The 14,808-nt window shown below is 42.0% G+C and overlaps 1 protein-coding gene across 3 annotated transcripts in view; it reads left to right on the top strand.

The window, feature by feature from the left end:
* The first annotated feature begins 514 nt into the window (after nt 1-514).
* NPSR1 (neuropeptide S receptor 1) overlaps nt 515-14,808 on the top strand; it is a 141,051-nt gene continuing 126,757 nt past the window's right edge. For all 3 annotated transcript variants that reach the window (XM_036863889.1, XM_036863890.1, XM_036863888.1), the window contains exon 1: nt 515-658. In XM_036863889.1, the coding sequence (XP_036719784.1) occupies nt 515-658 (144 nt within the window). The remainder of the gene's footprint in view (nt 659-14,808) is intronic.

The following is a 14,808-nucleotide window of genomic DNA, read 5'->3' as shown; positions in this document are numbered from 1 at the left end:
GTTCAGGCTACTAAGTAAATGGCTGGGTGAGGATTTTAAGTCAGAAGGCATCCTCAGCTGGAACAAATGCATCATTATGATTTGATTTCAGAAATGCAAACATGACCTGAATGAATCCACTGTCTGTTGAGTCCAAATTCCTATATTGTTGAAGCTGGAGCAAATGTGTGGCGGTCTGTCCTGGAAGTGAGGAAAAGTACAACTGAGCAGGGAGGCCTGTCCGGGGAGCCTCGTGGATCGCTGTGAGGGGCTCCTGCCTGCCCTGGGGACCAGGCCCCCTGTGCTGGGCGGGAATGTGGGGTGTTGAGCAGCACGTGGCTTCAGGAAGCAGGCAGGGCTCTCTAGTGAGGTGGGCTCCACAGGGCTCTGTGTCTCTGCTCAGCTGAGCTCCAGCAGAAGCTTAGGGAGGCAGGGGAGGTGTAGAGCTGCAGCTGCTGCCCCGCTCTCACGAGAGGGCAGGACTCTGTCCCTGGCTGCAGGCGCAGGGACAGCTGGGCTCAGCCCCACCTGAGCCATGCCGGCCAACCTCACGGAGGGCAGCCCCAAGTCCAACGGGACTGGGCAGACACTGGATTCTCCCACCCTCTGCACGGAAACGGTGACTTTCACTGCAGTGGTGGAAGGAGAGGAGTGGGGCTCGTTCTACTACTCCTTTAAGGTGAGTTTCCTGCCTTCCACTCTGAACACTGATTTTAAGTCGTAAGACAAAGTAGAATGTTAGACTGAGTTAAAAGAGCGTAGCCAATATTGTGAATGAGTGTAGTTTATTTTCTTTACTGAAAAGAGTTTAAAAAAAAAAACCTGATGATCTAAAGCAATGAGTTTTTCATACTGTGCAGGGACCTATATTGTAATTTCTTAAGAGTACTGGTGGGGTTTGTTGTTTGTTTGTTTTTCTGCTGCTGCTGCAAATGTGTGAATCATGAGTAACATTCATGAGTGGATGACTTTTTAATTTTCCCCTTTTCCTTAGGTGAAAGCACTTTTAATTGATCCTGTAGTAGTGCTTGAAATGTCTGTTTCTTGTAAGGGTTACTGTTGTGAGTTTTTTGCTAGGAACATCAGAGGGGTGGAAAGCCCACATTGCCCAGGACAGTACCTGATGCAGTGAGAGACAGCGCTGAGGAAGGAAGGAAGGATCACACTTTCTTTGTTGAGCCTTTGCATTGAACATCAGTGAGAAATAGGGGCTTTGACTGTAGTTGGTGGTGTTGCTGTTTGCAACAAGTTGCCCTCCTAAAACAGATGAGGAAATCAGAGTTTGGTGAGTTTCACCTTCAAAGTATCCAAGGGCCACATTGAGGAAAATGTCCTCATTAAGCTAATACTGTTTCCTCTTCTGAACAAGACTGTGGTCAGGAACAAACCGGGCATCTGGAAAACAGTGTCCTGCTTCTTGCATGGGAATGCTGGGACGTCAGGTTACTTCACAGGCTGCCTGATGGTGCTTTCAGGTGTTACACTAATTCCCAGGGCTCAAACTGGTCTTTTATACCAAAAAGGAAAATACTTCAGGAAAAATTCTAGCGGTTTTTTTTTTTTTTTTTTTTAATCCTCTGGGTGTCCTTGAAATGATTTGATTTTTACCGACAAAGCAGAATTGCTGTAATATCCACCTTGGAGCTTTGCTTCTTTGCCAACACTCAGAATAAAACTTTCAGCGGGGAGCTGTCCCGGGAGCCAGCCTCACTGGTGCTGGAGAGACCAAGGGACAATATAGCAAAGCAGAGCCGAACGAGTCACTTCAGCTGACTGCACGGGAACCATCCCTAGGCACCACCTCCTAACGCAGGCATGCTCACACACAGCCCAGCTGCCCGGCTCCACGACAGAAAATAGAAGCTGAAATTGGAGTTTGGGGCCATTTACTGTTGACTGAATAATCCCCTCTATGAAATCAGCCTGCAGGTCGGTCCAGAGATTCTATCTTAGAGAAGCAGGCTTTTTGCACCCAGGAAACGCACCACTCCTCTCAGCGATGCTGCCTCTGCAGCCTCTTTGATATTGATAGAACATGACAGCAAACAGAACGGAGAGACAGGCCACTGCAAGAGGGATAATAATCGGCAATAAGGCAGTTGTTCTGAGATTCAGGCAGTAATCATTCTCGGCTGAAATCTCATTTGCCAGTTTTTGAATACAGCTCCTAAGGGGATGTTCTGAGTATCTGGACAAACAAATCCCTTCTCACTCTCTTCTAGTGTTTGTACTGTCCTAGCAACATCATCTCTAGGCACTAAGGAAAATCACATTGTTTCCATCTCATTTCTGTTAATAAGTTTGCTCTCAAGCAATTGGACCATTAGACAAGGAGAGGAGCAGAAAGAGAGAAATTATGTCTGGCCAGGAGCTTAGAATGTTGTTTCATTTTTTGAGAGATATAATCATTCATTAAAACAGTGATTTTTAGTTACACAGAAGTCAGTAGTGGTGTTGGTGGGAACTAGCTTAAGTGTCTTAGTGTAACTTTTTCCGTGGTCCCCTTTGAGCACAAGCAGGTTTGATGCACGGTTGACACAGAAACAGCTCGGATGCAAACTCTTGTTCCTCTTGTTCTGATGAAAACTGTGACCCTTTTATCCCACAACCTTCTCAAGAAGAAAGTCAGAAATGTGCTTCTTTACTGTCTCCCAAACATGTCCTTTTCATCTCCGTTGCCTTTTCCAAAAGCAGTAAAAATGTCATCAAAATTGAAATGGTAACAGCCTTACCAGAGCTAATAGCAAGAGCAATAGTCACACCTTTCACTGGCTGTGGGCTTTCTTGGTGACAGGAATTTTTCTAAATGACTTTTGCGAAGTATCTCATTTAATCCTCAACCCATGTTGTATCTTCCCATCTGGAACTGCCTTCCATCTTCACCTGTGTTTATCTAAATTCTACCCACTCTTTAAGGCTCCTCTTGGGTTGCTTCCTCCCTGAAGCCCCCCTGTCCCACCCCTCCTCTGAGTTCCAGTAGTGTCCTGGAGTGTATCTCTCTCCTTGACACTTAATCCAACACTCCTTAGCTGCTATAGCAATAAGCATCAGGTAAATGTGTAACAGCTATTAAGCTCCTTGAGTGAAAGGAATGCCTGATGTTTGTTTCATGTTTTCTCCGGAAACCAGCACCATGCTAGGCTTACTCAATAAACATTTACTGAATAAATGAAGTGTGGTGTTCTGTTTCTGTCTACTGTCTACATGTTGTCAGACTGGGCAACAGGAAGTTTGCTTTCTTAGTGACAGAGGTGGGGGTCTTGTTAACTGCTACTCCACACATCAGCCCCTGCCCTGCTGGGTCTCTATCAGCTGTACTCACCGAGGTCCTTCTCTGCAGGCACATTCGGCTCATCCTTATTCCATTTCTAAACCAATGTGATGAAGCTAAGTTATAGTTGCCAGTGGGTGGGTACGGAAGTAGCTGTGCCATCATACCTCGTACCTGGTTAAGCCCTGGAGAACCCATACCCACCCCGTTGCCGCCTTACCTAGCCTCAGCTGCCTTACTGAGTCTTCATGCCTGGACTTCTAATCTAGTTACCTACGTAGCCCTCTACTTCTCCTCTGAACCCAAAGCTCTCTTGGCAGGAGGCAAGACATCCCTGTCTAGATCTTACTAGCCCTTTCTTCACAAGCTCAGAGCCTTTTCTTTCTTCCCCATCTCCATCTCCAAATTCTTAACACCTGCTCCCCACTGCTCTAACCTACTCTGTCAACCTAAGTGTGTCCTTGGATATCAGCGGGGAAGGCAGAGGTGAGTTCACCTCCCCCTTCCTCTATCGTGGGCTTCACATGACTAACGTTCTGTGGTCCTGGGTTCAAGGTTCTCAGCTCAGACCCCAGTTTCCTTCACAGTTTCCAGTTTCTCATACGTTCAAGGTTTCATCCAGTTCACCTCCTCCATTCCTAGCCCCCAGCATTAAGCAATTATATGGGCTTCAAGAATCTAGCAGACACTTTCAAGAAGGATGAGACCTGGCTCATCAGAAAGTGAATGGAGGACCTGAATATAAGCCTGTCCAAGTGGAAGACAAAGACGAAACTCTCTTCTTTTTTTTTTTTTTAGAAATTCACGTTCTTTTATTTATTTATTTATTTATTTATGACTGTGTTGGGTCTTCGTTTCTGTGTGAGGGCTTTCTCTAGCTGCGGCAAGCGGGGACCACTCTTCATCGCGGTGCGCGGGCCTCTCACCACCGCGGCCTCTCTTGTTGCGGAGCACAGGCTCCAGACGCGCAGGCTCAGCAATTGTGGCTCACGGGCCCAGTTGCTCCGCAGCATGCGGGATCCTCCCAGACCAGGGCTCGAACCCGTGTCCCCTGCATTGGCAGGCAGATTCTCAACCATTGCGCCACCAGGGAAGCCCTGAAACTCTCTTCTTAATAGCCTTTAATTTTGACTGTGAATTCGTTAGCAATGTTTCCTGAATCCCTGATTCTTAATGATGAGAAAATTAATTCAAAGTAACTGGGAGGGAAACCTGCCTGAATTAGTAAATTGCCAAAATTATAAAATAATGCAAATGAACTCAGTTTTATTACTCTCAAGTGAGGGGAGAAATATGAACCAAGACTGTGAAAATATTACCTGAAGAAGATCTTTTATTGAATCTCCTTCAGTGGGTCATTACAAATGATATGCAATTAGTCTAACTATTGTTTATATGTAAATGGTTGCTTCTAAGTGCTTGAGGGTGATTGGACAGTTTGTTGCCTTTGTTTTGCACCCCTTGCCTGCAGTCTTACTGTTAATTTTGTTAACACACCCTTCCTCATTAATATAACAAAAGCCAATTCCAGTTCAACCCATGTCCCAATTATCTCACACTAGGCTTTAGGAAAAGCTTAATTTAAGAAGCTTAAGTATACTGTGCTTGTTTTTATTATATTTAGGCTGACAAGTCATTTCTAAGATCTCTCTCTACCTACTGTGTACCAGCATTTTCACCTTCAGTGACTGTCACTTCAGCTCCTCTCTGCCCACTTGCCTGCTTCCCTGAACCCTCCCCTTGTCCCATCACAGCTCTGCAGGACTTGCCAGTCTCACTTCCTGCTTGGACCCCAGGACAATGTCAGGGATGCCCTTCCTGGAATCCAGGAGCCCTCAGTCCTGGACCTCCCAATGTATCTCCTGCAAGTTATAACAAGGGTCTTGCATTTACATTTTTTTGTCCTCCTCTAATCAGTTTCATTCAGTATGTTCATTTTGAGTTTCGAGAGTTGAATAATGTGGCTGTTCATAGGGAAATTACTACTAATTTTGCCCAGTTAGATAATTATTAAAGGGCTGCTATCACTGCCTTTTTCTGCACACCGCTTTCCAATCCTTTGCCCTGGGCCAGCTCTACCATGTTCACCTTCACTCCATGTCCTTAAGAAAGGCACACGTGTCATCTGTTGGCTCCACAAGGCTATTGTGCAGTTCCCAAGCTATGTACTCTAGTGTGTGAAAAAGGGAAACTTCCTTAACTAACTTTCTCTTTGGATCACTAATATATCTGATGGCAGGAAACAATCTTAGTTCATTCGGAGTAAACTCAGAATTGCAGAGTTTTCCAGGCTGCGAAGGGTTTTCCCACTTTCTGACTCAGGAAAGGCATCTAAGCTCTAGGAATGACGCTTCTACAGCGTGTGTGTTCACATGTGTGTGGTCAGAGTGAGGGAGGGAGGCTGACCTTGGGAGGAATCTGGGCGAGTTGGTGTCAGCTAAGATGAAGAGGACTGTCTGGCCTTCATAAGTGGTCATGTTAGTTCCAGACCCTTGTCTGGATCTCCATCTGGCCCAGGTCAGACTGCACTGCTTTCTGCTGCAGCGTACCTTTGTCTCGTTTCCATCAGGTACACGGGTGTCCACATCTCCCTCTTTCCCTCTCTCAACTTCGGCTGAATTTCTGGATCCTTCCTGGGAATAAAAAGTTTGACTGCTTCCCTCCCAAATTTGGGCTGGTCCTCTCTCTCTTCACGTGGCCATCGTATCTATTCAACTCCCACGCCATAAAATCTGGGTAAATCCCCAGGGGCTGCCATCCCCTGGTTCCTATACAGTAAGTGGAGCTCAGCACCTTTTAATCCTGTGCTCCCAGCCTTGGTCTCCTGCTCTCTCTTTGTGGTAGCCTTAGAAGGGGCCAATACAATAGCCTCTCACATTCTGTACCACTATTGTACCGTCTGACACGCCTGTCTCCCGCTGCCTGCTTTCTCTCTGGTGGGGAAACTGACTTGTCTGTTTTCTGACAAATTTATTATTCCAGACTCTCTGCTCTGAATGCTCAAATGACACAACCTCTTGCAAAGGAAAAAGACACTTCTCTTCAAGCTATTTATGATATCCTCCATGAGGTATTTTTGAAAGCCCCGAGCTGACTTGTTTCTCTTTGTCTGCGTTGCTGGAGTAAAGACCACCCTGAGGGCAGATGGGGTAGAGTTCTCTGGCTGCCTGGACTCTGGGAGGTTTTCTCAAGGAAGTAGAAAGGAGCATATCCATGAATGCTTCAAAAACAAATGTCACCCCGTCATCCTTGAAATAATTTCCTGTTGATATAGTGGGTAAGAATGTTTCGAGCTATGTACTCAAGTGGACAAGAAATGTAACTTTATTTTCTGTAACCAAACTTAGCTTCTCTCTGGACCTCAGTCCAGCTGATGGCAGAAGAAGTAGCCTAGTCATCCCCAGGTAAACTCAGGCTCTCGAATCTTCCCCATCACTGTAGTGAGGCACAGGCTGTAAAGTCGGACTGCTGGGGTCAGGTCCCAGTGCCGCCACCATCGAGCTGTGAACTTGGGGCAGTTTGCTTCTACCTGTGCCTTGGTTTACTTACCTGACAAATGATGCTGAGAATTAAGTGTCCTTCAGAGGGCTGTTGTGACGAGTTAAGTGATTAAATGCTTGTGAGGCCGTTAAGAACAGTGATGGCCTAGAGTACAGTGTCTGATAAATGTTAGCTGTTATAGCCCCAAAGATTAGTTGTTTCACTCCTTTCTAAAGCTACTGACTGTGAGATGAGGAGCCCCCATTATCTACACGGAAGAAGCTTCTGAAGATTCTGAGAGACCCCTGCAGTTGAGGAGCTTCAGGACAGCTTTTTAATATGCATTAGGCCCTCAAACAGTGGTGTTGAATTGAGCTGTTTCTTTTCTTTCAACTAGACCATGAAAAATGTAGAACAGGATATTTAGAGAAGATTCCACTTCTTACTTTATTGTCCTTATACAATATCTAATTTTTATCTATGCAAGCTTAATGGCCCACTACAAGAAGGGCTTTTTACAGAGATGGGAAATTATATCCCATCCAGAAGAGATGAGCTTCTACCCTGGCAGAAAGATTTTCTGGGCCACAGGATGGCAAAACCACCCAAGGTCATGATGAAGTCATTAAGGACTAATTTTTTTTTCACTTAGACAGTATTGACAGCTGCCTGAAAATGACGGGTCTCTTACCCTTTGCAGCATCGTACAGTTAACAACTTGACATCACATGATTTCACTTGACTCCCTATCCGCTCTAGGAGGGTTTAAAATAGCATTCCTTTTTGTAACCAGATGTGAACATGAAGTCTGATAGGAGTTAGAGGTGTGTACTTTCTAAAAAATAAAATGAAAGGAAGCAAGAAAGAAACAAAGAAAAAGAAAAGGAAAAATAAACATGGTCTACTGCCGATTTTAGTCGGGATAGGTTAGTCTCTGCAACAGTGAAAAACTAAACCCTGAATCTCAGTGGTTTAACACGTCAAAAGTTTATTTTTCTCTCACGTCCCAGTTACAAGCAAATCAACTTGTAGCTCTGCCTTCTAGAACAAGCAGTTTCCAAGGGAGATGGCAAAGCATCTCTTATCTGCTTTGGCCTGAAATGACACATGACTGACTCTGATTCCGTTGGCAAGAATTAATTAGCTGATGGGCATAGGAAATGTAGCTTAACTGAATGCCCCCAGTGCGGGGAACATAGTACACTGCTGTAAAGCTTGGTTTGACCTTCACCTTCTGCACGATAAAACCCAAACTCTTCAGCCTTGGCCTTCTGGCTCTGCACAGTCTGACTGGAACACCCCCTCCCATCTCCTCTCCTCTCCTCCTGTACCATGCTGCACTGAATACCATATTCCAGGGAAATATTACCTTTGGCAGGAATGCCTTTCTCACAGCTTTTTCTTCTGGTATCACATCTAAGCTCAATTGCCCCCTCATCTGTGAAGAATTCAGATTGTTTAGTAGATCAGCATCATCACTATTCTTATGCTTCCAAAGCACTTCAAATCTCTGTGCAACAAGATTCATCTCTTGACATGCATGCCCACCTACACACACACACAGACATATGTGTGCACATAAACATAGACCAACACACACATACACAGACACACACACACACACACACAAGATGTCAGTCATTTTAAGGCAGCTCTAGATCCCACTACCCCTAGTGTAGTGCCTGACACATGGTAGACAAATGGTCAAAAAATATTTTGTTGAATGAAAGAGCATATCAAGAAACAATCTGTATAACAAGCTTATTCCTAAGGTCTCAGTAAATTTGTGTGAACACATTAGAGTGGATGGAGTCTTAATCCTTATTCTACAAGCCACTGGGTTTGAACTTAAAGGTACCATGATTTTAGGGAATTCCTGACACCACAGCATGCCCTATTGGCGGGGAGGATGTGTAGACAGGTCATTAGACCTGAAGCAAACAACATCCAAGATCTGTCTGTTCCCCTTCCCTTGTCGTCAGCTCTGGTTCCACATCTGAGACCTGGAAGCCATCCACTTCTGAGCCCTAAAACATCGGGCAGGTTTTGGACAAGGGTGTTAACATTCACATCCCTGCTCTCCATTTATGTGTTCTGATGCCTGATTATAGAAACTCAGCCACAGAGATCTTCTGCAAAGTGCAGAGGGCAGAGGGCACCACTTGTGGACAACAGGATCTGCTCCAGTGGGGTGAATGTGTCAGCCTTGTCTACTAGAATCTCAATCAAGTAGTCACACATGGTTCCTGTCTGCTGCCTCTGGACACTTCAAGCAGAAAATGTGTCTCTGCTGTGAACAGTGAGACTACAGCTGCTTTTGCTGGGTAGGACCCTATACTAGGGACTAGGGAGCCAAAGAGGATTTATCACTGTCCTAAGGGGCTGGGAAACTAATGCTTTCATTCAACAAATATTACTAAGGTGATTTCAGCCTTTTAAGTTCTTAACACTTATAGATAAACATAAATATTTCTCTCTCAATTTAAATTTCAAAATAAATTAAATATCATATCTAAAAATAAGTCAAAGTATAAACATGCAGAATACAATCTTTTAAACTGTATTCCTTTCTTCCCCATATGTCATGTACCCCTTTACCTTACCCAGTTGAGAATCACAGATGGGCTTGACTATTACTTTAGGCACTGGGGTTTCAAAGATGAACAAAACAGGTACGTCATTCTCAGACAATTCTGTCTAATGGGGGAAAGAGATAGTCAATAATTATGATACAAGGGAAGAGAATGCAGTCACTTAGATAAGGGGAGAAAAGACAGGGGTGAGGGGGAGGTGACAGAACGAGACATAAGCAAGTTAAAAAGGAGGATTTCCACAGAACTAGAACAAAAAATTTCATAATTTGTATGGAAACACAAAAGACCCCGAATAGCCAGAGCAATCTTGAGAAAGAAAAACGGAGCTCGAGGAATCAGACTCCCTGACTTCAGACTACTACAAATCTACAGTAATCAAGACAGTATGGTACTGGCACAAAAACAGAAATATAGATCAATGGAATAGGATAGAAAGCCCAGAGATAAAGCCACACACATATGGTCACCTTATTTTTGATAAAGGAGGCAAGAATATACAATGGAGAAAAGACAGCCTCTTCAATAAGTGGTGCTGGGAAAACTGGACAGCTACATGTAAAAGAATGAAATTAGAACACTCCCTAACACCATACACAAAAGTAAACTCAAAATGGATTAAAGACCTAAATGTAAGGCCAGACACTATTAAACTCTTAGAGGAGAACATAGGCAAAACATTCTATGACATAAATCACAGCAAGATCCTTTTTGACCCACCTCCTAGAGAAATGGAAATAAAAACAAAAATAAACAAATGGGACCTAATGAAACTTAAAAGCTTTTGCACAGCAAAGCAAAACATAAACAAGATGAAAACACAACCCTCAGAATGGCAGAAAATATTTGCAAATGAAGCAACGGACAAAGGATTAATCTCCAAAACTTACAAGCAGCTCATGCAGCTCAATATCAAAAACACAAACAACCCAATCCAAAAATGGGCAGAAGACCTAAATAGACATTTCTCCAAAGAAGATATACAGATTGCCAACAAACACATGAAAGAATGCTCAACATCATTAATCATTAGAGAAATGCAAATCAAAACTACAATGAGGTATCACCTCACACCAGTCAGAATGGCCATCATCAAAAAATCTACAAACAATAAATGCTGGAGAGGGTGTGGAGAAAAGGGAACCCTCTTGCACTGTTGGTGGGAATGTAAATTGATACAGCCACTCTGGAGAACAGTATGGAGGTTCCTTAAAAAACTAAAAGTAGAACTACCATATGACCCAGCAATCCCACTACTGGGCATATACCCTGAGAAAACCATAATTCAAGAAGAGTCATGTACCACAATGTTCATTGCAGCTCTATTTACAATAGCCAGGACATGGAAGCAACCTAAGTGTCTATCGACAGATGAATGAATAAAGAAGATGTGGCACATATATACAATGGAATATTACTCAGCCATAAAAAGAAACGAAACTGAGTTATTTGTAGTGAGGTGGATGGACCTAGAGTCTGTCATACAGAGTGAAGTAAGTCAGAAAGAGAAAAACAAATACCGTATGTTAACACATATATATGGAATCTTAAAAAAAAAATGGTTCTGAAGAACTTAGGGGCAGGACAGGAATAAAGACGCAGACGTACAGAATGGACTTGAGGACACGGGGAGGGGGAAGTGTAAGCTGGGACGAAGTGAGAGAGTGGCATGGACATATATACACTACCAAATGTAAAACAGATAGCTAGTGGGAAGCAGCCGCATAGCACAGGGAGATCAGCTTGGTGCTTTGTGTCCACCTAGAGGAGTGGGATAGGGAGGGAGGGAGGGAGACGCAAGAAGAAGGAGATATGGGGATATATGTATATGTATAGCTGATTCACTTTGTTATAAAGCAGAAACTAACACCTTTGTAAAGCAATTATACTCTAATAAAGATGTTAAAAAAAATAAAAATGAAGTGGGAATTAAAAAAAAAAAAGGATTTCTACATAGAAAATCAAGTCGATCTTCATTGAAGACAGGTAAACAGAAGCTTTGAGTTTAGATAAAAGAAAGAGATAAAAAGGCCCAAGTGGACCATTAGACTAAACAATATGGATTTTTTTTCCTTATAGGCAAGAAGAAATCTTTGAAGTTTTATTAGCAAAAGTGTTAGCAGTGAAAACTGTGACTGAGAGAGATTAATCAGGCTGCAGAGTGCTGGATGGGATGTAGGGAGGGGACACTGAGGAAAGAGAGTCAGTTATAATGATCCAGTGAGTGGTGTCAGTGCTCAGACAAGGATTGCCTGAGAGTGGACAGGAAAAAGACGTGAGACTTCCTGTCCAATCATATGCAGGTTTGGGGAATCAGAGAAGATCGGCAGAGGCAGGGAAGGACGATGACATGGGGGCTCAAATTGATAAGATGATTCTAAAAGGTGTGTGGAAAGGCAAAGGAAATTGAACAGCCACAACAATTCTCAAAAAGAATAAAGTTGGGGAACTCACACTAGCTTGTTACGACTTACTATAAAGCTACAGTGTGGTATTGAGGAAAGGATAGACAACCAGAAATGGAACAAATAGGGAGTCCAGAAATAGACTCAATCATATATGGTCACTTAATTTTTGACAAAAATAAAAAGGCAATTCAATGGAGAAAAGCAAAATTGTTGCTGGAATAAATGGATAGCCATATGTAAGAAGGGAACCCCTGCCCAAACCTTACACCCCATAAAAATTAACCCCAAATGGATCACATACCTAAGTGTAAACCCTAAAATAAAACAAACCTAAAATAAAATAAAAAGACAATATAGGAGATAAACTTTGTGACCTTGGATTAGGCAAAAATTTCTTACATACAACACTAATGGCACAATCCATAAAGGAAAACTTTATTAAATTGGACTTTGTTAAAATTAAGAACTTCTATAATTTAAAAGATGCTATTAAGAGAATAAAAAAGCTAACCACATACTAGGAGGAAATATCTATAAATCACAAATCTAATAAATATTTTTTATCCAGAAGACATAAATAATTCTTAAAGCTCAGTACAAAGAAACAAAAGTCCCAACTTAAAACAATAGGAAACTTTCAAACAGATATTTCACCAAATGGTGACTAAGCACATGAAAAAATGCTTAACATCCTTGATCACTGGTGAAATGCAAAATAAAGCCTCAATGAAATACCACCACACACTTATTAGAATGGCTGAAATAAAAATATACTGATGATATCAAGAACTGGCAAGGGCGTGAAGCAACTAGAACCATCATACATTACTGATGGCAAAGCAAAATGGTAAAGACAGTTTGGAAACTTTTTGCCATTTTCTTATAAAGTTAGACATACATTTATTATACAACCCCAAAATCCTACTGCTGGGTATTTGCCCAAGAAAAATAAAACTTATATCTACATAAAAGCCTATATGTCAATACTTATACTGGCTTCATTTGAAATTGCCAGAAACTGGAAACAACTCAAATGTCCAGCAGTTAGAGGATGGATAAACTGTAGTACATCTACACAATGGAATATTACTTGGCAATAAAAAGAATAAACTTACAGATACACAAAACAACGTGGATGAATTTCAAGTGCATTATGCTAAGTGAAAGGAGCCAGACTCAAAATGCTATAATGGTTTCATTTACATGATGTTGCTGAGAAAACAAAACTCTAAGAACAGAAAACCAATCAGTGGTTGCTGTGAAGAGGTTGACTACAAAAGAGCACAGGCGACTGTCTTTGGATTATCGAACTATTCTACATCTTGATTGCAATGATGGTTAAGTTTGTCAAAATTCACAAAACTAAGCATTCAAAGGGTGAATTTTCCTCTGTAGAAAGTATTACTTAATAAAAATTATTCTATAGCGATGTATCTTTCCTCAAAGCATGTTTCATTTAAAAGTTATAAACCCCCAAGTGACAGCATAGTGGAGGTAATGCTAAAACTCCCAGAGGATCTGAAACGGGATACAGATTTAGAAGATTAGTACGGAATTCAAGATGGAGGAACCTCCAAAAGCACAAAGTATGGATCAAAATAGACAGAATAATGAAGTTCTCACTTCACATAGGTTTTGCTTAAACGTCACCTCCTCAAGAGTCTTTGATTTAATGACATTATATGTCTATGCATTTGTTATCTATCTCATGGTGTCTACAAACTATGCTCCATGAGGACAGGAGCTGTATCTTGTTTTATCACTTGCCTCCAGTGACACCAGTCATGCCCAGCCTTGATAAGACCCTCAGAGAATCTTGAAGAGTCAATGAACCCTATCATAGACTTAGCACGTGCTAAGCATAAATATTGACAAAGAATTCAGGATATAGCTCTATGAATGTTTTCCAAGGGTCCTCTTTATTCTACTTTACAAGTAGACATCAACCATTAGCCATTTAGCATGAATCTTTACTATATAATATTTAATACTAGTGAGGAATATTGATGATGCTACCAAATTTTGGAAAACATCAACAGCATTGGTGAAAGGAGGAACTACATGAGCCTGGAGAAGGGGAAAGTGTGTTCAGGAACAGGTCCTGAATAGACTCCTGTAGATAGCAATGCTGTTTGGTTGACCCCATAGTAAATCTCAACCTCCTTCTCACTTTTCCAGCTGAACACTCCCTTGTAGTAAAAGGTAGCACAGTTTGAGAAACTAATTGGAAGTCTATGAGATTTCTGATAAAGGTTTCTCTTTTTTTTTTTTTTTGATAAAAAGAGAAAGACGTGGCTGGAATTTTACTTCCTCCCTTGAATTCAGACGCAATGCATGGAGCTGCAGCAGCCATTTGCAAACACAAAAGAAAAGCTAAGGCAATTTCAATGAGTTAGGACAGCAGCTACCTATCTTCAGATTTCTTATTATGTGAGAAAAACAATTTTATGTGTTTAAGCCATGGTTAAGTGGGCTTACTTTTATTTTTGAGCTGAACACTTTCCCAAGTGATACAAATACCAAGTGCAAAACTACACATTTAGAGTACTGAAGCCAAGCCGTTGAAAGTGAGAGTCAAATAGACATTTCATATATTCTACCTTTGGGTGGTGCAGGGGCCGGCTCTTCTCATGTTTCTCATCCTGCTATTATCTAGATTACAAAGGGATCGAACAGAGTTTTATAAACAGTGATTCAGAATGGATTGTATGTTTCCGAGTAACCAAGAAAGAGAAGGTTTCTCCCCCTTCCCAAAGAAAAGAGCCCCACATTTTTCAGAATTATTCTTCACATTTCAGATAATGACCGCGTGATTCACTTAGGTAATGCTATGAAAAAAAAATACTAAAAGTGCTTTTAAAAACACTAGTTCAAAAAACTACCCAAAACAATGGCTCATTTTTTCATGATGGCTCAATAAGAGGATTTTTCTTCTCCTCCCTGAAGCACAAGGAATCACAACCCTTCCTGACAGTTTAAAACAACCAAGAAAAGTGTGAGAAATGGGCTTTGGACCCTAAACCAATCCTATATCGTGCTACCCTGACCGCATCACACGGTTTCTCCGGACCCAGGCAAC

This window comes from Balaenoptera musculus, chromosome 9 (genome assembly GCF_009873245.2).
Source record: "Balaenoptera musculus isolate JJ_BM4_2016_0621 chromosome 9, mBalMus1.pri.v3, whole genome shotgun sequence".
In the NCBI taxonomy this organism is placed as follows: domain Eukaryota; kingdom Metazoa; phylum Chordata; class Mammalia; order Artiodactyla; family Balaenopteridae; genus Balaenoptera; species Balaenoptera musculus.
Note: the sequence above shows the minus strand (reverse complement) of the source record. Positions and strands in the feature narration are given on the sequence as shown.